Source organism: Anopheles ziemanni, chromosome X (genome assembly GCF_943734765.1).
Source record: "Anopheles ziemanni chromosome X, idAnoZiCoDA_A2_x.2, whole genome shotgun sequence".
NCBI classification, from domain to species: Eukaryota; Metazoa; Arthropoda; class Insecta; order Diptera; family Culicidae; genus Anopheles; species Anopheles ziemanni.
In genome coordinates this window covers 16,835,976-16,860,691 of record NC_080707.1, presented here as the reverse complement: position 1 = coordinate 16,860,691, position 24,716 = coordinate 16,835,976, and the positions used below count along the sequence as shown (strand labels likewise).

Below are 24,716 nucleotides of genomic sequence, written 5' to 3'. Positions count from 1 at the left end.
ATTTTACAAACATGTTTTGAAAGCCTCAGGAATTTAGCTTTCAATTTTAACAATTTTAAATGCACCGTTGTACCCAAAACGTCAACCTGCTTAGTCATCTGTCAAATCATAACATTTTGAAAGCGGCATCGACGGCATTGCACGATCAAGACCTAAACATGGAAAACGAATGGGATACGTTTGCCTTCGAGCTTATTACAAAATATCAGCTACAAAAATGCGTTCTGCATCGTTACACCAGCGAGATGGACATCATACGTAGATTATCGAAGGTAGAAAAAATAGAGTAAGTATCGCGATCCATTTCTAGGTTACACATTCTATTTACTGCACTTCTCTTGTTGCAGTGAAACGATTCTCAAATGGCTACAAGGATTACCGGATGTCCATCCAGCCACCGACGAGAAGTCCAACCAGTATCGCGAAGGAGGCAATGCAATTTTTAAAAGCAAAACAAATGACCATCTCGCTCTGGAAGCCTACAGCAAAGCAATATTCGCTGCCCCTGAAGGATCGGAAGCCCTTGCGCTGGGTCACGCTAATCGTGCTGTACTGCTCATTCGTTTTGGTCGCTATCGAGAGGCGTTTGAAGATTGTGAGCTAGCGCTCGCTGGCCGCTACCCGCAGTCGAAACGATTGAAGGTGTGTTTCCGACAGGCGGAATGCGCCGAGCAGCTAAACGATGGGAAGCTGTTGGACACCATCATTGAAAACATTGCATCCCAGGAAGCCACGACACGGCTGTCTGTAGCTGAAAAAGCAAAATTAGTCCAACTTCGGGCGTTGCAGAAAGTGCTTAATGGTCACTCGTCGCATGCTGAGGGAGTTTTGCAGGAGGAATTGATTTTTCCAAAGTTGCTAGAGTAAGATGTTGGGCACAAATGGAACCAACATTTTAGAAGATGTATGTAGCTAATACTTCTCTCCTCCCTTTTTAGGAAACAAAATCAAAGCGTTGGTAGATATGTAGTTACAACAGAGACGATTGAGGCAAATAGCATCATTACCAGAGAGAAGGCTGTGTCGTTTATTCCGGTCTATGAACCGCATCCTAAATCCACGATACCTTCGTTCGATTGCCAATATTGTGCCCGCGTAAATGTGATACCATTTCCGTAAGCGAAGTTAACCAACTATTTTCAATGTATCCGCTGTAATGCGTTTAACCGACAATTTCTCCTTCAGATGTGCTACGTGTGGGGGCGCATGCTACTGTAGCATACAATGCAGAACAAACCATGCATCGATACATCGTTACGAGTGCTATGGATATAGAAAGCACCTCTGGTACCATATCGGTATCGCTCATTTGGGAATGCGCTGCTTCCTGGATGGTTGCGCTGCGATACGTACTACCGATTTTAACATCACCGATACACTCACCGACATTGGACAAATTATTTCCCCCGCTGAACAGGATAACAGTGCACTTGGCAACTACATTGGATTGTTTCACTTGGTGACCAATTTCGAGAAGATGGATATGGCTGATGTTCTTCAATACGCGCTGGTAAGCAGAAGCAATAACACCCGGCAATTATCTCCGATTGGTTAACATATTTTTTTTTTATATTTTAGGTGTCTTTCATGTTGGCCGTATATTTGCGAGACTGTACGAACTTTTTCAGTGAAATGAAAAGTTTGTCGCACAACGAGAAATTAGTGTTTGTTGGTACACGCGTGCTACACCACGTTGGCCAGCTAGTTTGTAATGGTCACGTGATAAGCGAACTACGCGGGACACTGCCTTCAGAAGTCAACTGTTACGAAAGAAATAGTTTGCACATCAATGCCGGCCACCTGCACCGGTATTTCACCAGCTCGCGCGTGTTCACTGGAATTTTTCCTCGGATCAGTTTGTTCAATCATTCATGCGATCCGAACATACGAAATCATTTCGAAGGATCAACACTCACGGTACACGCTACAAGAACCATCGACGCCAATGAACAAATCTTCAACTGCTACGGTCCGAACTGCAAGATTATGACTACGAAGGAACGGAAAATGTACCTTCGTAAGCAGTACTGCTTCGATTGCAACTGTTCTAGTTGCTCGGCCAACGATGATTCCGGTAGTGAAATGTACAAGCTAATCAAATGCCCACAGGCAGGTTGTGGGAAGCAGTTCCCAAAAGAATTGAGACAGCAAGACCTACGTGATGCATTAAATTGCATGCACTGTGGAGAAAAAATAAATTGTGCGTGGTTTACTACTATAGTACAAATAGTCCAAGAAGGCCAAGACTGTAAGTATCAGCAGTTCATAATTTATTTAATTTTAGTTCACGTTAATTTTAATTGTTTCGTTTTCAGATACCAACCATCTGTTTCGGATATGCCTTCGAGCGTATGCAGAGGGTTGCCAAATTCTGACAAAGTATAATGAAACGAAGGTACACATTTTGGCCATAATATTTGATTATTTCCTGCAGTTTGCTGGCATCGATCCCTTTTGTTTGAGTGCATTGAAAACTCTGGTTTATGAGTTGATCATGCTGCGACGCAATCAGTTCGGGCACATGAGCCTGGAATACATCGTTGGATGTTTATATCTGCTAGATCTGCTAGCCATTGAGAGGCTTGTAAACGATGGTAGGGCGGTTCGTGTGGATGTGCATTGTTGCAAAATTTTGACAGACTTTCGCGAGGCGCTTAGTATTGTAGGAGAAAATACCCGTTCAACGGTTTTGCATTATTTAGACAAGTATGTCACGTTAGATGGCCCAGAATGAACTGGCTAGCGAGCACAACCAAATTAGGCATATTACCTTTCCGGACGGTTCCTTTGTTCATGTTATAAGCATAAGTAACATCTCTGAATAGCGAAATCTTTGGTCAGTTCATACGGAGGAAAAAGCAAGAACTGCAGAAATCTCAAGGCACTAAAAAGTGGCAAGAAAGGAAAATAGTTTCCTGACCGAACTTCTCAATTTTCATTTCCCGGAACTCTACTGAGTATCCTGTCTTTTTCTTATTTGTTCGTTTTGAAGCTCCATCGTTTCTATTTTACGGACTTTTTTCATAACTGAATTCAACCGAGGTCGTGATGAGAATTTAAAAAAAGTGAGCTAATTTCAAATCATTATACAACTGTGAACGAACACGGTATTTCTGGAATAATAGTAATGGTTATTTTATCTTTGAATGTAAAATAACTTCTATCACAGCAACGTTCTTCTCTTTAACTTTTTCTCTTATTAGTCTTAAAATTTGAAACAGTTGAAAAACTACTTTTGATAAACGCCAGTGTCAAGGAACTTCGATGCTTGAGGCATTTCGTAACAAACGTGAAATTTGGTTCAATACTACAAATCATGTACCTAATGTTCATGCTTATGTATTAATTTTCGTTTTTCTCATCATATGAATTTCCGAGATTTAGCTCATCGAGAGTTAAATATAACTGAATATACAAAAAATTTTGTTCGTTTGTTTATGATTTGCCCTGGTTTGCACATTTCAGCCAATTTTTGTTGTAGTAGCGGCCGTCGGTAGGTATAGATTGTATACACATATGTTCTTCGAGGTAATATATTTTGGAAAAACGGTTCGAACACATATCACACTGGGGATTGACCATGTGCTGAGCGCTGTGGTTTTGTATTTCCTGTTTCGTTCTAAACGTTTTGGAGCATATTGTTAGATCCCTTTATGCAGTAGCTCTCAACGGAATGTTGCCGTAAAGTGTGCATGTGATTGCTCCACTCCAAACAGCCGTCCCAAAGCTCTGCTTGGACTCCAGTCGAGCCTTGTGCTTGAGGATCCTTATCATTTTTTTGTGGCTGCTTGTCGATTCTATTGCTAAGGATATCACCATCATCGCGAATAACTACAATGTCAAAATAACGAATTCATAGCCAAACTGAACATAAATTAATTTTTAGTTTTAAGTAATGAACTGAAATGAAAATTTGCACTTTTAAAAAGTGGACATTCGTAAAAACTATTAAAACACTTTTAAAAGGTCCGCCGGTAAGCGGTCGTTATAAGTTTAAAATAAAAAACAATCGCTATGCATCTACTGCCAACGAGCCGCCACAACAATCATTGGAAACGTCATTGTTGCAGCAGCTTGGACAGAAAATCGATAGCAGCACACATAAACAAACGTTAGTCAACGTATCCTAAATACTTTCGTTGCATTAATTGTGCTTTGCTGCTAGCATAGAAAGTAAAGTGTTCAATCGCTCAGGTGAAATAAACTGCATTCCACCTAAATCTTGCACGATGTCTCATCGCAATCTGACCGAATTGTTCCATATGCTAAGGAACAATGCTGTTCACAGCCGAAGCGTTAGCTACGAAAACGTAAGAGCAACATAGCAATATGCGTTCGGAAAATTGCTTTCACTAGTTAGTAGCACGAAAACTCAAACGAACTGTTCTCTTTTTACTACGTAGAATTCTGACAACGAAAATCTGCTAGAAACGCCGGGAAAATCCAACGATCAGCCGCGCTGGATTGGAAAGTACGATGAAGCCAACTACCTGTTATTCAAGTATGTAATGAAGATCTGCACATACCATCCGGCACTCGTTCACTCTGTATAGCATACTGTTTTAATTTAGAATTCAGGAGCGAATCAATGAGGTGAGAAAGTTACAGTCCGCAGAAGTACGGTCGGTGCTGAGCGATGAAAACACAGCCAGTAGCAGCACGGTAGGCTATTCATTTCTCTGCCTGTTTGGGAGGGGTCTAATCTGTTTGCATGATGCTAGTGATCGTCTTATCGTTGTTGCAGACTGATGGATTAATAGCGGAAATAAAGCAGCTCATCTGTACCTGCCACGACAACATAAACTCCCTGCGACGTGCAGAAAGCGGTGAGTTTGTCGGGGGAACGACAACGGGAGATGCTTTGTAGCGTATCCTTTCGCAACTTTCATGTGTGCATTTTTGCAGGAATGGAGGATATGCTGTTGGCGAACATACAGCGACATTGCTTCGTTATGCTGCAAGGCATCACCGAGGAGTATCGGAAACTTTTAGCGAACAAAGCGGCTCGTTCACTCACGGAGACCGAGGGACCGCTGGGGTTGGAGCCGGGTGCGGGAAGCAGCGGTGCAACGGGCTCCTCCTCCTCCGCCGCAGGCCGTCACCATGGGCCCGCGCACAATTCCGTCGAGACGTTCGACAACTTTCTGCAGATGGAAGCGGAAACGCACGGCGACGACGGAGACGATCAGCAGCTCCTAGATGATTTCTTTCAGCTGCCGGCGACGGGCCTCACTATCAACCAAAAGCAAATCATGCTCATTCAGGCGGACAACACAAAGATGCTTAAAAGCCGGGAGGATGAGGTGCTGCGCATGACCAACTCGATAACGGACCTTAACGTTATATTCAAGGACATTTCCAAACTGATCCAAGAGCAGGGCACGATTCTGGATCGGATCGACTACAACATTGAGTCGGCACAGGTGCGCGTCAGCGACGGTCTGCGGCAGTTGCAGAAATCCGAGTCGTACCAGCGAAAAAATAAGAAAATTCACTGTATAATGCTACTCGCGATGGCCATCATGTTCATGATCATTTTAATTATCTTTACAAAGCTATAAAGCAATTTGGTTGGTGAACATTCTGGCAGCGTATGCTGTGCTCGTTAAAAGGGTTATATATTAAATTTATATTTATTTGCACTTTGTCCTCCAACATTAGCCAGTGTTCTTCTCTCTGTTGAGATGCAGTGGCTAAACTAAAAATACATGTGATAGATGTGAAACCCGCCGTTCATCTTTTTCTATCAAGTATTAAGAAATTGGGTGCATGACACTGGAACGAAAACAGTTGACTAGTGCAATTTGTTAAGGAAATTATATAACATAAAAAGAGTTCAAATTTCGATATCGTATCTGATTGACTCGATACGGAGCGGAGGGAAATTGTTGCTGCAAGCAATTTTAAGAATGACGTGTACGTTCCATCCGTAGGAAAAACAAAACATGTTTACCAAGCACCATTTCGGATAGAGCCGTTGCTGCACCGACCAAAACGGTTTTGCTAAGTGTAAATTTGATTCTTATTTGACCGAACGTTTTATTTAAACAACACTATTCGCCAGCTGGGAGATAGGAGCCAATCCATGAACTTCGGCTACTTCCACAACCGCGTCCACCCATGCATCTGAACCATTCCGGAACCTGATCCCAGGCAGCTGAAGGACTTCTTGCACAATTGTCTAATGCTCGTAGCCGTCCGGGAGGGCGTTGGTGTGCGGGTTGTGGAACAGGCTCTTGTTGCCCTCGCCCCACGGGAAGCGCTTGTTGCGGACGCGCAGGTGTTCGTACTTAACGAATTCTGGTCGCGGGTGTCCGTGCTCCTCCTGGTGCTTCAGGTAGGCATTCAGCATGCATAGGCCGACGGCCGGCACGGCCACGAAGAACGACAGCTTCTTCCACACCTTGTATCCGCCGGCTGTAAACGAACGAGAAGGTGAAGAAAATTACGTTCCTGCTGTTGATATCGACCGGACGCACAGATTATATAAGCGCAGCCGTCGGGAACACAGTCATTTTTCCCCTGGGCTGCGTGTGGATAACCTACCTTCGTGTCCAGCAACAGCGGATGGGCCACCAACCTGGGCGTTCTTGGCAATTGATTGCGAGATGGAGCGGCGAAGAATATGCGAAACCAGCGACATGGTTGCTGCGTAGTGGGTTCGGCGGATGTATTTGACAAAACTCGGTCGCTGTTCGATACAGAACTGCAAAATGCTCAGTTGACCAAAGTAAATCGTTTGACAGATACGACATGCAGATTTTTTTTCACCCCCGCGCGTTTCATGCGATTGCCATAAGAGGGCGCTTTATGAAACGATATGTTAAACGAATTTATTTACTCTGTAATTCCTGCAGGACATTTCTTTCTCTTCCTAGTGATACAGGTACTAATCGAAAAAATAAATAAAATGATTCTATACATGTAATAGTTTCTGATGTAATTGAACTATTGAGTTATAATATGAACGAACACCCCACCGTAGGTCATGAGATTGCCAACAGAGAGCGCTTCACTGGTGCTCATAAAACGATATGTTATATGCCTGGAAATTTATTTATTCTTTAATTCTTTTAAGAAATGCCTCGTCTGACCTATACTTATGGGTTTCTGCAAGTGACTATACTAATGGAGGAAGAAATTAAAAGGTTCTATACATATAGAACTCTCTGTTTAAATTGAACTGTTGGGTAACATGTGAACGGCTGTGTTGTTGGATCCGTCAAAGTTTGTTGTGTTTTGACATGCCTGTACCATGTTTATGCTTCCTGCTGGTTTGCAAGTCAACAACCGGGCTTCTGGTCGCCCGCATTTGGTAAATCGGTGCGTAAAAAGTGTTAATTCCGAGCGAAATGTTCTATTCCCCTGCTACAACTGGAAGTTTCGTGAGCCCCTCGGGCTCTGAAACGCGCTCCAATCGACACGGAAGGTTTTGGATTCCGCGCACCGAGCTTTCCGGCGAGGCAAATTTGGCGAGCCTTTGGCTTGAGATCTGTCTACGATAGCGATAGTCGCGAGATTTAAATCCCCGCAATCAAGAGGAAACCATAAACTTATCTCTCAACCCCGACAGTAGTTCATCTTCGATTCTTTTCCCTGATACAATTAAACACGAGAGACTTGCGCATGTAAGAACAAAATGGAAAAATTTATTTCATCGATGAAGTCCCATGAGCCATTCCAACATGTTTCTCATTTGATAGATTGCCTTCTTAGATCATTCAATGCTACAAACTAAACATAGGATTTATTTGGGTGCAGGTTTTTCGTTATTGATGCGGTTTTTCCTGCCTTGTATTGTATTTGTCAAAGTGCTTTAAAAGATAGCGACCAATAAAAGAATAATAATCTCCTTGGTCGAAGTGCGCCAAAAGGTAGCATGCGCAATCTTCTAATGTGGTATGTATCTACTTCGTTTCTCAAACCATACGCATGTGTCCATTATGTTAAATCGCAGACTGACCCTACTTGTGGCTCTCGATGACGCCTCTCCTGCCCATGCTTGCTTATTCTAGTCTCCACCATGGTGTTAGTATGGGATATTGTACAATTTCTTACGGAGCGTCCACATCTGGAATCGATTTGCCCATTTTGCATCGTTCATCCATGCATTCGAATGGATTACTTCATCGCGTCGTTCAGATGTGGACGCTCGGGTAGCTGCTGTGCTAATTAAACTCAGAAAAATGGATTAGGAAATCGGAGTAGCAAGGACGCAAGTAAAATTTTCAACGAGGTTTGAGTACAGTAGAGAAAGAATTATAATGAAACAAGTTAAAAGTAAATCAAGAGAAGAACGCACACAGCAGCTATCGGCCGCCGTCGCCCTTACATCATTTACGCGGATTTAAACACCAATTCCACCGGTTTGCTGCTGGTAGACTTCTATGGTATCGCCTTCCTCCATCTCCAGCGTAGTTGGCGTGTCGTTCTCGTTTATCGGTTGGCCGTCGAATCGGAAGCGTACGACCTGCAGCGAAAGACCCTGGTTGGAGAAAGAGTGAGAGAGAAAGAAAGGTAAAAAAACAACGCAACCTGCACCTTTGCACAACCTGATGGATGATTTTTATTTAAAACGGACAAAAGCTATGCATTTTTGGCCTATGGCGACATTCGCATCTATTTACATTAGATGTTTTTCATCACCTTTTAAGTATTGATTGTTCTAAAATTTCGTAGTTTGGTAAATCTTGTCTAGAATCCAGCGGGAAAATAACATGTTTATATTGCACGAACCATTCGAACAATACAATTTTCGACACCATTGCGAAACCATGCTAAATGATTATAATTATAAGCGTGATATGATATGTATGAAAATTGACAGCTCGATTCGATTGAAGTCCGTGCTGAGGCTTAATATCATTACAACTACCAATGCTGTAATAAACATGATCGCGAAATACAGGGTTTCGATCTATATAATGGAATGTTGTAAGTGGTAGAGGAAAAGTTTGATCAACACAGGAGATGTCTACAGAAGCAACGGGGAAAATTGCAATCGTACAGGGGAATATTACAAATAGCAATGGGAATCGCGCAAACCCAGCGGGGAACTTTGCAATCGATTAGGCGAGCAAGCTATCAACTTCGTAAAGCTCTTCGTTTTTGTAAGACAATGATGTTTCTATCGATAATTGATAGCGCTTTCAGCGTTGTTTTTCAACTAAAATACTAACATTATCGTATTTTCCACCTTGTTTATTTCGAGTTGACCAAACAACAGATCCGTCGTGGTAAACATGAAATTCATCGTCGATGGGTAACATTCGATGCGAGATTCTCCACGTTTAACGTATCGAATCCGTTACTTAATAAACGAGTATAAACAAGTGGATTAAAAATTCGAAGGAACTAATTTCAACAGTTCCAGTTCGGCAGTGCATCTGAGCGGATCGTTAGCAGTACACGGGGTTCCTGAAATAGTTAGCGGAAAAGTAAGGTTATCTTACTGCAAGACCGCGTGGTGACGCCGAGCTGGAGCTCAAGTCAGACAAATCCTAGCAGCCGCACATCTCGTGCTGTTTGAGTCAATCAAGCGGACCACAAGTTTTGGTGTCCTGACAAACGGAAGGAATTATCCCTCCCGTGGACGGGGGATGGGCATAGCCCCTCTGATTACGAGTAAGGGAACAAATTGAGCGTAGGAGCATCGCATACCGAAAGAAGAACTAATTTCAATTGAATTAAAAGATGAGTAAAAATACACAATAATTTACTTTTCTTGTGCGAACGTATCGTACGAGGACTTTTGTGAGGTTGACAACTTGCTCCCCCAACCGGTTACAATGTTGAAAATATCCCCAATGCTTTTGAAATATTCCCTCTACCTATTGAAACATTCCATTTTATAGATCGAAACCCTGTGAAATCAACTGATCCTGTTGGAATATCATATGCTGCAGTCAGAAACAATGCTGCTAGAGTTATATCACATGAAAAACCTTGTATCAATTATGATTAAAAACTGTTATTGTACGAGAGAAAATAAATGGAGGAGAATTCTACTTAACTTGTGACTTGTGTACTTGAAAAAATGGTGCTCTTGATTAGTTGAAATTAGAACAAATGTCCTTAGTACGGACCACAATCTTGGAGATATAGGTCCCAAAAGCATTTGAGGGCTATATCTCCAAGTTTGTGGTCCGCGACAGCCGAGCGGTAGCGCCGGTTAGAAAATCGGCCCTTGAGCGCCGGGGCTCATCACTTCGACGGCGTGGGTTCGAATCTCAACCGAGACCAGACCCTCCCCTATACGAGAAGACTGACTATCCACGTACACATAGGGTAAACGCCAAGAAGAAGAAGATCTCCAAGTTAGCTTACGAAGGCCCAGGGAAATTGATTCAAGAGCCGTAATAGAGTAAATCCTCTGGAATAAAGCAGAAGATTTGTTGACATGATTTTCAACTCGTACGATTGATATTTAAGTGAATCTGCCAATTTGAATTAGGTATAGTAACATGTACAATTAAATCTATATGATCATAAACAGGTACTTACCGCTCGGTCGCAATATGCGTTCATAAGTTTGCGCAGTGGGGTGTGCTTTTTGATTTTAAATTGAACGACCGCATTGTCCTGTCCAAGGACCTTCAAGTTGATATGCTCAGATTCTTTCGTTTCCTGGAAAGGCGAAAGAGATGACGAAAAGGAACATCAGAACATTGCACGGAGGGTTGAGCAAAATGAGCCTGTGTGGGTGCTTGTCTGCGAATGCGACGAGTTTTGTGTTAGTCATGTCAGAACAGGAATATTACGCTTGACGGTGCTCTGAGCGCATTGACTGCTGCAAGCCAACTTTTGTTTGGCTTGGGGCCTGCACGAACATTAGACTGCGGATGCAATGTTCGTTCCCTATTGCGTGTGCGTTACTCGTCTAGGAATCGAAATATTCTGGCGCCGGAAACCGGCTTTTGTCAAGCACACAACAAAACATCTGCCAGCACCCGCAAACCGATATCGCGCCACAATTGCAATGGCGTCACCTCCATTTTATTGCTGATGGACGCAGTGTTCAGAACCACAAACCCGGTGCGTGGAAAACTAGCTATTACTCCACGAAACGTTACCGATGGAATTGAACATGGTTGCTTGTAGTTCGGTGATCATATCGGCACGGGAAATAACACCTATGATGCACATTACAATCGCTCCAGGTTTGCGTCCGGCACGACATTTTCTAAGATGCCGGGAGCTGTAGGCACGATGTTCGCGATGCTTGGCGTACGTAAAAGGTATGGCGATTTAACCTGCACATGGAAAATACATACCTTCTTATCGTCCGACATGTTGTATGATGTTTAATTTTTCTGACCCACTAAGAATACTGAACTAATTGGAGAATTTCCGATAGGAATATTCACAGCGCACTCGAGTTTACGGAAACGCGACCGACGCGAAGCACAGCTTGATCAAAAGTGACGCACACAGGAGTTTCAGCGTTCAACTAGAGCGGAAGCGCTGGATTGCTTTATGCGCAGGTGCTGAAATGTTCAGACAGTTTACACAACCGGAAAACATATTTAGTACAAGCTAGTGATGTACACACGAGAGCGGATCTGTAAATCCGACTCCAGCCACACCGGCTGGGAATAAACTTTTGAGGTCATCATGAAATAACGACGCCATCTGTCAAAATTATCGACTCGTCTTGTTAAAACTCCATACAAAAAGTAAACAAAAACTCATACCGCGTCGTTTTGTATCAAAGTTAAAACGACTTCAAGCGTCGAACTAGGTGAGAGTCGGAGTGATTTTAAAAAGAGCTGGAGATGGATCGTCCAAGTAGATTGCATTGTAATAAAAGTTATTTGTAACGTTTACTAGTGGTTAATGTCGTATTCTATTTGGGGTAAGAAGAGCTAAGACACTGCAATCATTTCACCGGCATTATATTAAATGACCAGGGTGTGCAATATGGCTCAGTAACAAACACAGCAAGTTAATTTGACTATGTAGTTCAGTATGTAGTTCATTAAACACACTTACCTTGGTAGCTCACTAAACTTACTTGCTCAAGTACTTCAGCAAGCTATAACAGGATGCGGAGCATCCCTTCCGTTTTCTGTACTAAAAATCAAACGATTTCGATTCTTGCCGCAGAGTCTTGCGTTTTTATAAGCAATAGTAAATATTGTTCCTTGTAGATTATGACGAAATGATATACTCTTATAATTGGGATTTTTAAAAGGTAAACTATTATTTGGCGCATAAAACTGTGTTAGTTTGACAGCTGAAAAGCGCAAATCCATGTGGAATCTTGATCCATCTTGACAGAGGCAGTCGGAATGACAGTAGATTCTGCTGTTTCTGTACTAAAAATCAACAATTTCAGCCGGCTCTATTTAGCTGTCAATCGCAAAATTCTTTAAATTAATTCAAAACGTTGAAATTTGCATAAAATGCAATGTTGAAATTTAAGTGTGCATTGTGGTTATTAACTTTTTTCGTTAAATGCGATGATAAATGCATTTGGAATACTAAAAAACCAATTCGGTTGTCCCGGACTCAGATGTTTTATCTGCTAATAAAAAATGTTAATGAAGATGCGACAGTTCTGCCAACATAAGCACCACAAATGTTTGTTTTCCTCACGTTCTGCTAGAAAAAACGTTGGGAAAAATACTTATACAGTCTTTCCCCGAGTTACGCGACACTCGAGTTACGCGAATTCGACTTACGCGAATGTTCAAATTTTGACAGTTCATTGAGTTTATGACGTAAACTTCAGTTCTTCAGACTCATCATACGTCACTTGTCATTTGCAAATTTTCACATCATTACACCGCCATTCAAAACACGTCGTCAACAAAATTAAAAGCGAGTAAAATGAATAACATACGCAAAAATACCGAAAAAAGAAAGAGAAATGCAATAACTTTTGCTGAAAAATGATGATATTAAATACTCGATCTCTTAACACCAGGTATAAACCAAGTGTCAAGCGGAACTCGACTTACGCGAAAACTCGACTTACGCGAATGCCTCCGGCACGCATTATTCGCGTAAGTCGGGCAAAGACTGTATGATATATTGCAGACCCTCGTTAACTTTTAAAAGTTATATCATAGATTATAAGATCCTATTTGTGATAAGTCCGTGATTTTTTTGTTATCTTGATCGATGTATGAAAAAATGAGTTTGAGGAAAATTTTAGCTGTTGTGTGAACCGATTGAAAAATAATTGCGTTGAATTTAACATTTATGTTTCCATTATGATCGTACTCGTTGCCCGCGAAGTTGTGTTTCTTGATATTAAACTATAAATATGATCATTTTTGTTTAAAATAACCATAAACCGATGTCAGTATGATATGGTTGAACTGCTTCGTCAAACTTAACGAATCAAAAATTCATCGATTTAATACAAACATGAGCAGTAGATTCTATTGCATACTTTTAGGCGCATGGAAAGTGCATATTATGAAAAAGTAGTTTGTTAGTTTGTCGCTTTACTAACAAAGTATTACGCGAGGTTCAGGATAAACACGTTTACTGGTTACTAATAACCAAGTGAGTAAACAGTATGTCTAAATTTTCCACTAAAATGTTAACTGATCGCAAGGTCAAGGTGATGTATGTAAAGTTGAAGGCATCTGAGACGATAAACAAATAGATTAGCACCAAGTGAACGAACGTGCGTTCACCATCTGTATTTCTTAGTCTTTTTTAGTTAAACGGGAACCTTAGGTAATAGTGTAACAAACAACAAATGCACTATGCTTAGCAGCTGGTTTAAATTCAAAACAATGTTCACGTATTTTCTACTTCAAAAGCCGGCAACGTCGCCACCCTTCCGGAAGTCGGCGTTGGCGTACACCCCGGACGCATTCTGGGCGATCGCGCAGATTATGGATCCTCGCTCTCGATAGCGCGTTGTTTGATGTCCTTTGCCTTGCAGCCCTTTAACAATAACCTAAAGGGAGAGTAACAAAAACAAACGGTAAGAATATTGACTCAGTAGCTCGAGGCTCTTATATCGTTCCCCGGCACGCACGTCTAAGTTTCCATATTCGTATTGCACCGCCATCGGTACCAGCTGATGGTGCAGTCGAGGTGCGTCGATCGCTTCCTTGATGTCGTAGCCGAACCAGAGAGCGCGCATCAACGTCTGTTGGGATTGAAACAGATTAACATATACGTGGATAGGAATGATGATAGTGTTGTACTGCTTACCAACGCGACAGCGGTAGTAATTTTGGTACCACCGGCCGCACCGACGATCAGTCGGACGTTGTGTTCCGCATCAGCCACTATCGTCGGTGACATCGACGATAGGGCCCGCTTGTGAGGCCGTATGAAATTCGCTCTGGAACCGGGTAGACCGAAGTAGTTGAGCAGCCCGGGTGACGAAAAATCATCCATGCCACTGTTTACAATGATGCCAGTGCGGGATCCCATCAGGCCAGCACCAAAGCTGCGGAACATGGGGTCGAAGGAAGATAAAATTGGAGAATGTAATTGCGCATCAAAGGACGTTGCAAGACCCGAGGCCAATGTGATCCCCGGGGAACTCAGGTAGGTTTGTGGTTACTGAAAAAAGGTTTACTTACTAAAAGTTTACCGAGCTAGTTACCGACACTGCGTCCCCAGATGGCGCTGCATAGAGTTTCGTTGAAAATAAAGAGAATGTTAGAGTTCAACATCTTTGAAGGAGGATAAACATTCATGAACGTTTGGAATGAGTCATCTACGTCTAGAGATTCCTAAGACACAACCATATGTCTATCTGAGGTGCGCAACTTTTTCAACACTTTGGTCATATAGACTCATGACTTACCAAGCACCGAAATGTGAGCCGTGCCATCGTTGTTGGGGGTGAAGAAGTAACCATCGTAGTCCCTCGGATCAGCATGCGTGTGTTCGTCGTCTATCCGTTTGCGCACGGTTTCCGCATACTCGTCCGACGTGAGGTTCGCCGTGAGCTCCCGCACGTCGATGTAACGGGGATCCCCAATTTCTGTGCGCTTGCCGTAGGCGTACTTGAACGCCTCCACGATCCGGTGCAGCGTTCGGACGGCATTGTCGACGCTGGTTACATCGCTGGGCTGAAATCGGTAGCCTTTCAGGATGTTCATGATTAACGCCAACAGGACGCCACTAGCCGGTGGTGGTACCACGTACATTGTGTCCTCGTTCAGCTTGATGGGGATGGACTCGCTCCAGATGACGCTGCGAAATGGCATTGCGTGGGATTACTGACTGGGAACTGTAAGGAGCGTGCATTCCTATACCTGTATTTGCGCAGATCCTCCTGCGTGATGATGCTTCCCAGGTCCTGCAGGTCAGCGGCGAATTCGTCGGCCAGTGCCCCCCGATACAGGCTGTCGCCGCCCTCGTCCGCGATGCGATCGAGCGTGTTGCAGAGCGAATGTGGATGTACGAGGTCTCCCTGCTGCTTCCGTCGACCGGTCTGCGGATCGGTGAACAGCTCCCTGCGCATGATGGGCAACGGCGGAGGTCAGCAGCATTGGCCTGGCTACGGTTCTACATCTACGCATACCTGATTCTCGCGTCATTGAGGGCTTTCGAGTTGAAGGAGAGCGAGTCCTGCATGTGCTTCGAGATCGGTATCCCACGCCGGCACAGCTGCTGCGTCGGCCGAAGCACCTCGGACCACGGCAGCTGCCCGAAGCGCTGATGAGCCTCCCAGTAGCCCTTCAGCTCTCCCGGCACCGCTATCGACAGCGGACCCTCGTTGGTTGTGCTCGGATCGTCCAGGTGCATGTCCTCGGTGGCGCGCCCGGCCGCAATCTCCCGCGCGTCGAGCGTGTACGCCCGGCGTTCCTGGCGCCGGTAGATGTTCATCACGAAACCACCGCCCAGTCCCATCGACTGCATGTTGGTGAGACCAGCACAGAACAGTGTACCGATCGCCGCATCCACTGCGGACCCATTGCGCTTCATCAGGTCCCTGTGGGCGAGAGCGTAGACGAAGGGAGGATTAGATGGGGATGGGGGCATACGACTTTGGTGGACCCTGCACCATACCGGCCGATGTTGCTGCAGATATCCGAGTCCGAGCAGATGGCAGCCGATTCGAACATATGCAGCGTCGAGTAGGAGAGTTTCACCGAGAGATCGGTGTGCGCCGGATCAGGCGGTACGAGGCCGGTAGGATCACCGAGTGGTGAGGCTGGAGGCTGCGTTATGCGCAGACCTGGCTGATACAGTTGCGCAAAGATCCAGTAGAGCAGCACCGCCACAAGCGGTACTGCAAAGGAAGACACTCTCGTAAGGCTGTTGGATGAGAGAACAGAAGAGCAGGTGGTTAGGTTAGCCAAGCACATAGGTTTGTAAAGATGCTTACAGTCGCTTCTAGTGACTTTTGTCTCGCAAGCAGCAGCTATTATCTCTGAGCCATCTCTTTTTCAGATAGCACATCATCTTTTGTCTCTAATGCACCTGTTTTTGCCTCATAGTCATTTGTTTTTGTCTTTTTACCGAAAATAGGAAAATAAAAGAGCTAACTGTGGTTATTCGATTATTAAAGACAAAACCTTATGCACTCCGTCGAAACGAGATGGCTTAGAGACTAAAATGGTAGCGTTATGTCCAAATAAAATGCTTTCGAGCCAAAGTGGATGCGTCATGTTGAAAGGAATGACGTTAAGACAAAAGTTGATGCGCTGTTCCAATCATGAGCGAGTTTGGAGGTCCTCTCCAGCTGTATTTGCGTTAGATATGTTGAAAAATGGAGTGTTCACAAGCGGAAAATCCAAGAAACTAATTTCAGAACATTGAAATGGAGATAGAAATATTAAGAAAAGGTAGGCTTTCGATCCCTCGCTCGTTTAAAGGGTGTGCTGTCAGATTCAGTTGTCTAGGTTGAGGTAAAATTATAGTTCTACTACTTCTGCCGTGTAGTAAAATCCTTGCGGGTGTTTTCCATCCCTGGCACAATGGGTGGAGACTGGCACGACCAGCAAGATCGATGAAAACCTCCTGCATTGCGCAGTGTTGGTTATCCCCAAGCATTGCCCGGTTCGTTCCCCCCTTTTTCGCCGAAGTCAAGCGACGGATGCCGGCCGACACTCGAGAGCTTGGGAAATCCGCTGCGCTTCAAAAGGCAGTTATTGTGCAGCCCCAAACGGCCTCGGTTCGGTTGTTGTTGATCCGCTTAATGCTTCACGTTTGTTTTCTTTTTTTTTTTCGTCCATTCTGTCACTTTCTTCGGTGGGTTTTGTTGTACTTCTATTTGATGCTGGGAACTCCCGATGCGCAACTGCGCATGCTTCGGGCCGAGTCGGGAAAAATTTACGAGCCCCTTTTTCCGGAGCTCGCGGAGCGGAGAGGGGGAGGGGGACGACGACAAAAATATTTCTTTATTTTCCATCACTCTGCTTTCTCGCGTTGACTGTTTTCCTCCGGCATCGGAAAGAAACAATACACTACGCGCGTTCGGGTGGAACGAACGTAGCGAGAATCGTTACGCGATTGATTGTGGATGGGGTGAATGTTTTCCCGAAGCACACAGAAAGAGAGAGAGAGAGAGAGAGAGAGGGAGAGAGTGAACGAACAGAGGAAAATCGAAAGGCAGGACAATGGAAAACTTATTGATCTGCTGCGACGTGTCGACGTGCTAACCAAGCACCCCAGCGGGCGCACACATATAAAATACGCACAGGCACACACACACACACCGGAGGTGCTAACAATGTGGCCGGATGTAAAGCCTCTGCCGGATCCTGGCACAGGCGTGGGCATTTCTTATCTTTCGTTCGTAAGAAATGGCAGCCTTGCCGTGCGTGGGCATGTTTGATTGGCGAATGTACCCGAGCGCGTGTGTGTGTGTGTGGTTTGGTTGTTGGACGAGTGTGGACGATACTTTACCAGCTGACCATGGTAGTTCCGAGCAGGCACGCAATCACTGACGAGTTTCGGTTTATCGTTTGCTCGAGCGAGGCACGGGGGGTAGGGGGAAAGGAAACCCGGGGATGAACGGGGAAAACACAGCACTCAGCACCAACACACGGGCTGGCAGGACGCCAGGACGAAGCCGAACGCGAAACCGTGCGACGCGCGACAAGACAACACCGGCACCACCGTAGTGCTGGAAAAACAAGTGGAAAACTCGTGCCTGCGAGCGAGCGAGCGAGCCGTCAGCCGAAGCGGAACGCACCAGCGGAACCGGACACCGTTCGAACGTAGCAGAAACAACAACAAAACGGGGAAAGGAAACGAAGAAAAAAAGGAAACAGAAAGGAAACTGACAACAACCGCCCGCGTTCGAAAGGGAAAATGCTTCCGTGGCGTGCGTGCGTGCGTGTGTGTTCGCGCCCGGAACCGACGGGGAATTCTGGCTCGGGCGTTCCGGATCGAGCGAGCTCCAAAACCCCGATCGTACGCCGTGTGTTCTTGCGTAGCGCTTCTGCGCCAACTGCTCGTGGTGGCTCCGATCGCTAGTGATGCGTCTTCGTCTTCTCCCCGGTTTTGCCTCTGCCCTCTTCCTTCTTTCTGCTCCACACTATCTAGCTCTATCGCTCTCTTTGCAAGCACCCCGCCCGCTCTCTCCACCCCAAAGACATGCTAATGCACGTGTGTTTGCTGCGGGACAAGGAATCACCGTCCGGCAGGCGAGTCGAAGCTTTGACCTAGAACTCCAGCAGGGAACATTTCTTGATTCATGAGCCAAACGTTACATCCTTTCAGCCTAAAACATTTAATTCTGGTGGTATGCATTGAGAACAAATACTCTTCACAGTCCTGCCAAGTTGAGAAAATGACTTAAAACATTGTCACACTGTTTTTTTGCATACTTGTAAAATAATTTTTGATCCAGAACTGAAGAAAAAAATATATTTCCTACAAAATTTTGGGAATGGGAATTTTGATTAAATGGTAGTCAGTTTGTAAATGGATTATTTGTGATCATGATCAGTCATAATAGATATTTATAGATAGATATTTATAGAAAATAAACAAAAGTTTGGTTCAGTTACTTCGATTAGTATTAAGAAATTAGAAAAAAATATAAGCAAACAAAAGAATAAGGAGAAATAAGAGCTACGAAATAAGAAATATTAGAAAAACCCATGTGTCAAAAAACTAGCAAAGCAATACATATTCCATACGCCTGCCCAAAAACTGTGAAGGAGTTAATTTGTTAACTTGTGGTATTTTTAGAGATGAGGTCCTAAATAATAGATGCAGAATATGGATGGCTTTGAGTTATTATTAAAGTATTATTTGCAGTAGTCGTTGAATGCCTTATTATACCATGGTGGAAGATTGAGAATTATTTTGAGAATCTTGTTCTGTGTTGTTTGCAGTCTCTTAATGAACGTTCGTGCACAATTATTCCAAAACTGGAGATGCGTAACTTCTTTGTCCAGAATTTTACTGTCAAAATAGGCTCTGGCGTATTGTTCAACATAGAGTAACGAACAAAATATGTTGCAACTAATAGAACCAAGCGTAAACAAATTGGGACTTTGACACAAAACTTCCAAACCATTGCAGAAAGAAGTCAGGCATGCTAGGTTCTGATTTCGAGAAAGGAATATTTATTTCAGCGGCGAAATTTTGGCTAAAGATGTCAGTTAAAGTCCACGTCTAAGAAGGGCATTAAGCTACTTAGTGTTTATATTATAGTAGTGAAATCTTTTCTCAAAAATTTCATAATTCAGCTAAAAACAGAACTAAAGTCTCTTACTAAAATAGCCGACATTAAAGCTGGTTTCATCATACGCAACCCACGTTGGTTTTCGGTTTGGACAATCCTGGCTGTGGAGTTCGACACCCCTGACCGCACGCCGCATTCGCTCTATCTTTTCGGTCCAATTTTTGGCCCGATTCTTTTTAGTTTTTTTTTTTAGCTCTCACCACCGTGTGACGACAGTGGCGGTATGGTGTGTGCGGTTACATCACTCCATCGTGTCACCCGAGTAAGGGGGAGGGCCGTCACCCTTCCCCGACCCCACCAACCAGCCGGCACTTTAGTGCGATGGTCCCATCGTAAAACGAACCGGTCGTTAGCTGAAACTCGGTTTTACACTCTTTTGGCTTGGTTTAACAAAAAAAAAATAAAAACAAACACAAATGTTTTCCACCCGCAACTAAACATTACATACGTACGTCTCTGGTATCTGGAATACTGTGCGAGAATATTACCAACCATCATATTCTCATATTATTATTTTCTATTTTAAACTGCTGTTGAAATATTCTATAGGTGAAAAACAAACTGTTTAAATGAATTTATATCCGCTAGAGATGACGGTTTTTTTTAGAATTCATTAATAGGTAGGCATAGAGTTCTGTTGATCATTCGATTACCAATTCTCGATCTTCCTACTAAGGCCGCGTGTTTTGTATTGTGTTAAAAAAATACGGAAGTGCGCGCCTTCAGAGATGTTGCGGGTATTTGAGCAACAGCTTCAACTAGACCTTGGAAGGGGTTAGTGGTGCATCGCGAGCGAAAAGAAGATTAGCGTACGGGCCAAAGACCGACGGCCACGTCATTGACGTGCTTCGACGGCGGTATTTTGATTTTTTTTCGGGGAGCCTAAACCAACGATAAGACGCTAGCGGAATTGCCGAACTAGCTCGACTCGAGGGCAGAACAGATTAAAATTTACAAAATAAAACATAAACATCCGATCACATACACACATACACACAAGCACACACTAACCGATGGACAATTCGATGACCAATTTGACACCGCGTCGTCCGAGATAGCGTTAATCTGTGCGGACCCGAATGCCGGCATCGGCGCGTTCACACGTTCCAAAATATGTGCTGCCCAACATTCAAGGACAACGCTAACGGCAGCGAACAGCCTACATCCGCATGCATACGGCACGCAGTGAACGATTGACCGCTGGTGCACAGTGGGGCTGTAGATGGACTTCGTTGTGATGTGGTGAATTATTAGAAGACTAAAAATTAGGATTTTTTTTAATGAACTAGCGTTAACTGTATCCGATCTTTCCCGAAGCGTTTCTGTGCAATTCTGGTAACTGGATTAACTACCAGATGTGTACATAGTTATAGCTAAAATAGTTTTTAATATTTACGTATTAAAATAAGAACTGATTTCAATCATGTTCCGTGCAAAAACGAAACCCGCTACCAACTATATTTGGAAAGTGTCATCAAGAGATCAAGAAAAGAGAGAAAATTTAGGCTTATGTAGTGGCCAAATAGCTGGGAAACACTTAGTAAAGAAAGGCTTTGCAAAGCGGGAGAAGTGTCACTCGGAATAAAAAGGCTCAGAACGCTAGTGGAAATATGTGCTCCGAAAATCTCGACATCGTGACTAAAATGGCTTAAGTAACGAGTTTGACTTTAGATCAGGGGTCGGCAAAGTACGGCCCGCCAACTGATTTTCCCTGGCCTGTAAGAAAATTTGAATACACCGCACATAAAATCCATCTCAGTTCTTATCGGCTTTGTTCATTCTTATCAGGCTTTTTTCCACAAAATGAAGATCCAAATTGTTGAACGAGTTGTTAAATACCAAGTGACTTTTGTTAGATTTTTCCTATCGTATTGGTATTATTGATCGTGATAAAATTTCTTAGCGTCGTGAGTCTTGTCCAAAATCCAACAGCAATAACTCGCTTATTTAGCATCCAAAATAGATAACTTCAAAGAATACAATTTTCATATCCAATACAAAATAATATAAGGCATGCAATATTGAAAACAAAACGAAGCAGTATTTGATAGAGGCTACAAAAGACCCGAAAGATAAGCCACTGTAGACAGTTTTTGTAGACTGTGTCTACAGTTCGTCCTTGTTCGATCGTCTATATATTTTATATAGTTTTTAACTGTAGTTAGTAGCTTTTGGAATTTTTTTTCTTCTGTTGTACACTTATAAGATTGATTATAATTATTAAATCAAATTTATATTATAACAATAATTATTTTAAAAACGACATGTCCGTTGCAAATGATGGCCCCGTGTTACCACAGTGCGGCAGGGAAACGCCATTGTTGGTGCTCGAATCGTAGGCACGTGCCCCACTGTGCTCGCCATTTTTGCTCGCTTTACATTGGACATTGCATTAGCGGACAGGTATTAATTGACCATCGCGCAGACGGTGCCCCCCCCTCCCCATTTTCCTCCCCACCCGCTCGGAAACATTGTTTGCTGCAAGCGAATCGAAGTGCAAGCAGCAGAAGAGTTCCATTTTGCATACGTTACGGTAACGGTTACGGACAGCGCTGTAATCTGGCGTTTTGTTTGCTCGCCGGTTCGCCTGCAGTTACTTTTATTTGTAATCCATCCTGCAGTATAGGTTGAGTTGCCAGAGTTCGGTGAGTTATTTTCCCTCCCCCGGCTCGATGACCCTGACCTGAATGTTTAATTGAATTTCCCTTCTCGCCAGTCGTTTAACGGATGCATTCAGATGTATTTTAGGCTGACCGTGCTGATGGCGAACTTTGAGCTCTTCATCTGATAGTCGTCCTACCAACGGTACCGGTTTGAAATATTAATGCAATGGAAGAACACAAAAACAAAACAAATAAAAAACGAACTCTCCCCCCCCCCCCCCCCCCCGCAAGGGGAAGCACTTGCGAAAGCACTTCCGGTGCAAGGAAACCGAGCTCCGCTTTACGCCGGTTTATACGTGTGTGTGTGTGTGTGTGTGTTGGCGTATGTTTGTTTGGGGAAGTTAAAAATACGCGCTTCCTGTGCATCGACGGATGGTGGGGGGAGGGGGGGGGATCACACACAGCACTTCCGATTAAATTTCCATCGCACGATACGGTTTGCCCACAGTGCAGTCGAAAGAAAAAGTGGGACACGAAGAAGAAGAAGAAGAAGAAGAAGAAATTACCATGACACGTGGTCACTCCATTAAGTATTTTTAGAGTGGAGCTAGTTAAACAGTGTGGTGCGGTGCATTTGCCGAAACATGTGCCATAAGCTGTCAGTCACTTGCAACTGTTTGTAATTGTAAAATTCAATTTGCAGACGCATGGAACAATGGAATTAGCTTACGGGGAATGTCCTTTTCAATTTGAAAGCTTTCGTCGAAATGAGTCACTAGATTGTTGATAACGTTCCATGTTTATACCGCCTGAAAAGGATCATAAATAAAATGAAATGTTTTGAAGGGTCGAAGTGAACGTAGGTAGGCGGTTCCTGAAAAGAATATTTAACGAGAGTGCGCCTATCAGTGATAAGAAAAGGACCGGACAGGAACCTGAAACTGAGCGCCGGTTTCGTCAACATCTTGTTTTGTTTTCATTTGGCTCCCGAATGCCGCCACATTCGAACGGAGCATTCCAGCGGAGCAAAAGAACTCACAACGCGAGGGAACACACGAAGGGTTCGTCAGGAATAATTGATAACGGAACTGCCGGATCCTATTTGCCGTGATGGTGCACGAACGTCCCCCCCCCCCTCATTCCCCCCTCCACCATCATCCAACCGTTCCACCGTGCAGCGGGTCGAAAAGTGAAGCAAAATAACGCTAACTCGGACTTAAAACAATTACATGGGATTCCTGAAGTCCTGCCCGGCAACGTTCTGCATAATTAAATCTAATTTCTATGGGAAGGGGGTTGCGGGGGGCCCGGAATCCGGTGTCGGAAAGGGGGAAAAGTTTCCACACCACGGTAAATAAATGATCCACACATTCACATCCGAACGAGCGAGGGGAGGTTCGAGAGTTCGCGTTGGCTCAAAAGTTGAACTCACTCGACGGACACCAACTGCATACAAATTTCTCGGCATCCATAAATTGTAAATACTACTATGATATCATCCACTTTGTTTGCTTTTGACTTCGAAACGATAAAAAAAAAAAAGTGAAAAAGTAGACTCACGTATGACAAACAACAAACTGGTAAAGTAAACAAACGAACAAGATAAAACAACAAACCGAGGCAATCAAACCAGCGTATTGAGCTAACACAAAAAACATTTCCTTTTAGTTTATTCCATCTCTAAGTTGCGGTTCGCGTGTATGTCTGTGTGTGTGTGTGTGTTTGTGTGTGCTACATCATATGGAGCAGTTCCGTTTTGTAAACAAAACAATATATGAATACATCGATTTCCTCTGGCGTGTGTCACTGGGCATCCGTCATCATCATTAGCGCCTCATTGAACATGACTATCATTACCATCGAACAGCACTGTAGTTTTACCCTCCTCTCATTCACAACAGCGGTCAGGTGTGGTTAAGGTATGTGTGATATAAGGTGAGTAGGTAGGAAGGGCTCTTTCTTACTCGTTTTCCACTTCTTCTGCTTCTCCCGTTTGCTGATCCGATACCAGAACCATTTACCGCTAATCAATCATGCTTTTGTACGTGCCTAAAGTAAGTTCCTAAGATTGTTCGTACTGCGTTGCAACTCCCGTGCCCGAGTGCCCGGGGTTTCGTCTTTGATAATATCATAACACTAGCGTTCTTCCTCCCGCCGTTTATACCCGACTAATACTTACTAAACATTTGGTATGGATTGATTTGGTTTGCGGTCTCTCGTCTCTCTTGCTCGTTCCCTACTTCACTTGTGTAATTTAACTCCTAAATCTGATTGTTGTACCGCTGCGTTTCCCCCCGCCCGAGTACGGTGTTTGTTTAGCTTTAGTTACTTCTACATTAATGATATATCCTTTGCTCGCCCGTCGCTCGGTATACGTCCGCAAGCAGCCTGTTCGGCCCGGCCCGGCGGTGGCTACTACTGGTTTAACTCTAGCTCTAGCACAGCACTTTGCTGTAAGCGGCGTGGTTTTTGGGGGGGTTTTGTCC

General features: G+C 43.9%; 5 protein-coding genes across 5 annotated transcripts; 2 read left to right on the top strand and 3 right to left on the bottom strand.

Annotated features, from left to right (window-relative positions):
• The first annotated feature begins 158 nt into the window (after positions 1-158).
• LOC131291199 (RNA polymerase II-associated protein 3-like) lies at positions 159-867 on the top strand. Its single transcript, XM_058320391.1, has 2 exons — positions 159-286; positions 348-867. The coding sequence occupies exons 1-2, from the start codon at positions 159-161 to the stop codon at positions 865-867; spliced, it is 648 nt and encodes a 215-aa protein (XP_058176374.1).
• A 3,219-nt stretch (positions 868-4,086) lies between these two features.
• Positions 4,087-5,705, top strand: LOC131290855 (syntaxin-16). Its single transcript, XM_058320040.1, has 5 exons — positions 4,087-4,310; positions 4,404-4,501; positions 4,572-4,662; positions 4,745-4,826; positions 4,906-5,705. Exons 1-5 carry the CDS (start codon positions 4,230-4,232, stop codon positions 5,559-5,561), a joined length of 1,008 nt encoding a protein of 335 aa, XP_058176023.1. The 5' UTR covers positions 4,087-4,229; the 3' UTR covers positions 5,562-5,705.
• Positions 5,706-6,022: 317 nt separating this feature from the next.
• Positions 6,023-6,732, bottom strand: LOC131290849 (cytochrome c oxidase subunit 6A, mitochondrial). Its single transcript, XM_058320032.1, has 2 exons — positions 6,547-6,732; positions 6,023-6,417 (listed from the first exon to the last, which is right to left on the bottom strand). Exons 1-2 carry the CDS (start codon positions 6,641-6,643, stop codon positions 6,182-6,184), a joined length of 333 nt encoding a protein of 110 aa, XP_058176015.1. The 5' UTR covers positions 6,644-6,732; the 3' UTR covers positions 6,023-6,181.
• Positions 6,733-8,187: 1,455 nt separating this feature from the next.
• Positions 8,188-11,433, bottom strand: LOC131290586 (small ubiquitin-related modifier 2-like). Its single transcript, XM_058319744.1, has 3 exons — positions 11,274-11,433; positions 10,504-10,626; positions 8,188-8,485 (listed from the first exon to the last, which is right to left on the bottom strand). Exons 1-3 carry the CDS (start codon positions 11,289-11,291, stop codon positions 8,348-8,350), a joined length of 279 nt encoding a protein of 92 aa, XP_058175727.1. The 5' UTR covers positions 11,292-11,433; the 3' UTR covers positions 8,188-8,347.
• Positions 11,434-13,688: 2,255 nt separating this feature from the next.
• On the bottom strand, positions 13,689-15,849 carry LOC131290740 (glutathione hydrolase 1 proenzyme-like). Its single transcript, XM_058319909.1, has 7 exons — positions 15,506-15,849; positions 15,237-15,437; positions 14,783-15,174; positions 14,556-14,601; positions 14,179-14,419; positions 14,000-14,113; positions 13,689-13,918 (listed from the first exon to the last, which is right to left on the bottom strand). The coding sequence occupies exons 1-7, from the start codon at positions 15,841-15,843 to the stop codon at positions 13,772-13,774; spliced, it is 1,479 nt and encodes a 492-aa protein (XP_058175892.1). The 5' UTR covers positions 15,844-15,849; the 3' UTR covers positions 13,689-13,771.
• Between the last annotated feature and the right edge of the window lie 8,867 nt (positions 15,850-24,716).

What these genes read in the sequence shown, in the direction of transcription:
- LOC131291199 (XM_058320391.1), top strand. Translation starts at nt 159, where the DNA reads ATGGAAAACGAATGGGATACGTTTGCCTTCGAGCTTATTACAAAATAT. An exon ending in TCGAAGGTAGAAAAAATAGA is followed by an intron (nt 287 to 347) that starts GTAAGTATCGCG and finishes CTCTTGTTGCAG; the next exon opens with TGAAACGATTCTCAAATGGC.
- LOC131290855 (XM_058320040.1), top strand. Translation starts at nt 4,230, where the DNA reads ATGTCTCATCGCAATCTGACCGAATTGTTCCATATGCTAAGGAACAAT. An exon ending in GCCAACTACCTGTTATTCAA is followed by an intron (nt 4,502 to 4,571) that starts GTATGTAATGAA and finishes GTTTTAATTTAG; the next exon opens with AATTCAGGAGCGAATCAATG. An exon ending in CCTGCGACGTGCAGAAAGCG is followed by an intron (nt 4,827 to 4,905) that starts GTGAGTTTGTCG and finishes GCATTTTTGCAG; the next exon opens with GAATGGAGGATATGCTGTTG.
- LOC131290849 (XM_058320032.1), bottom strand. Translation starts at nt 6,643, where the DNA reads ATGTCGCTGGTTTCGCATATTCTTCGCCGCTCCATCTCGCAATCAATT. An exon ending in CGCTGTTGCTGGACACGAAG is followed by an intron (nt 6,418 to 6,546) that starts GTAGGTTATCCA and finishes GTTCGTTTACAG; the next exon opens with CCGGCGGATACAAGGTGTGG.
- LOC131290586 (XM_058319744.1), bottom strand. An exon ending in ACGCATATTGCGACCGAGCG is followed by an intron (nt 8,486 to 10,503) that starts GTAAGTACCTGT and finishes TTCTCCAACCAG; the next exon opens with GGTCTTTCGCTGCAGGTCGT.
- LOC131290740 (XM_058319909.1), bottom strand. Translation starts at nt 15,843, where the DNA reads ATGCAGTCGATGGGACTGGGCGGTGGTTTCGTGATGAACATCTACCGG. An exon ending in CTCAATGACGCGAGAATCAG is followed by an intron (nt 15,438 to 15,505) that starts GTATGCGTAGAT and finishes CATCATGCGCAG; the next exon opens with GGAGCTGTTCACCGATCCGC. An exon ending in ACTAGCTCGGTAAACTTTTA is followed by an intron (nt 14,420 to 14,555) that starts GTAAGTAAACCT and finishes CATGTTCCGCAG; the next exon opens with CTTTGGTGCTGGCCTGATGG.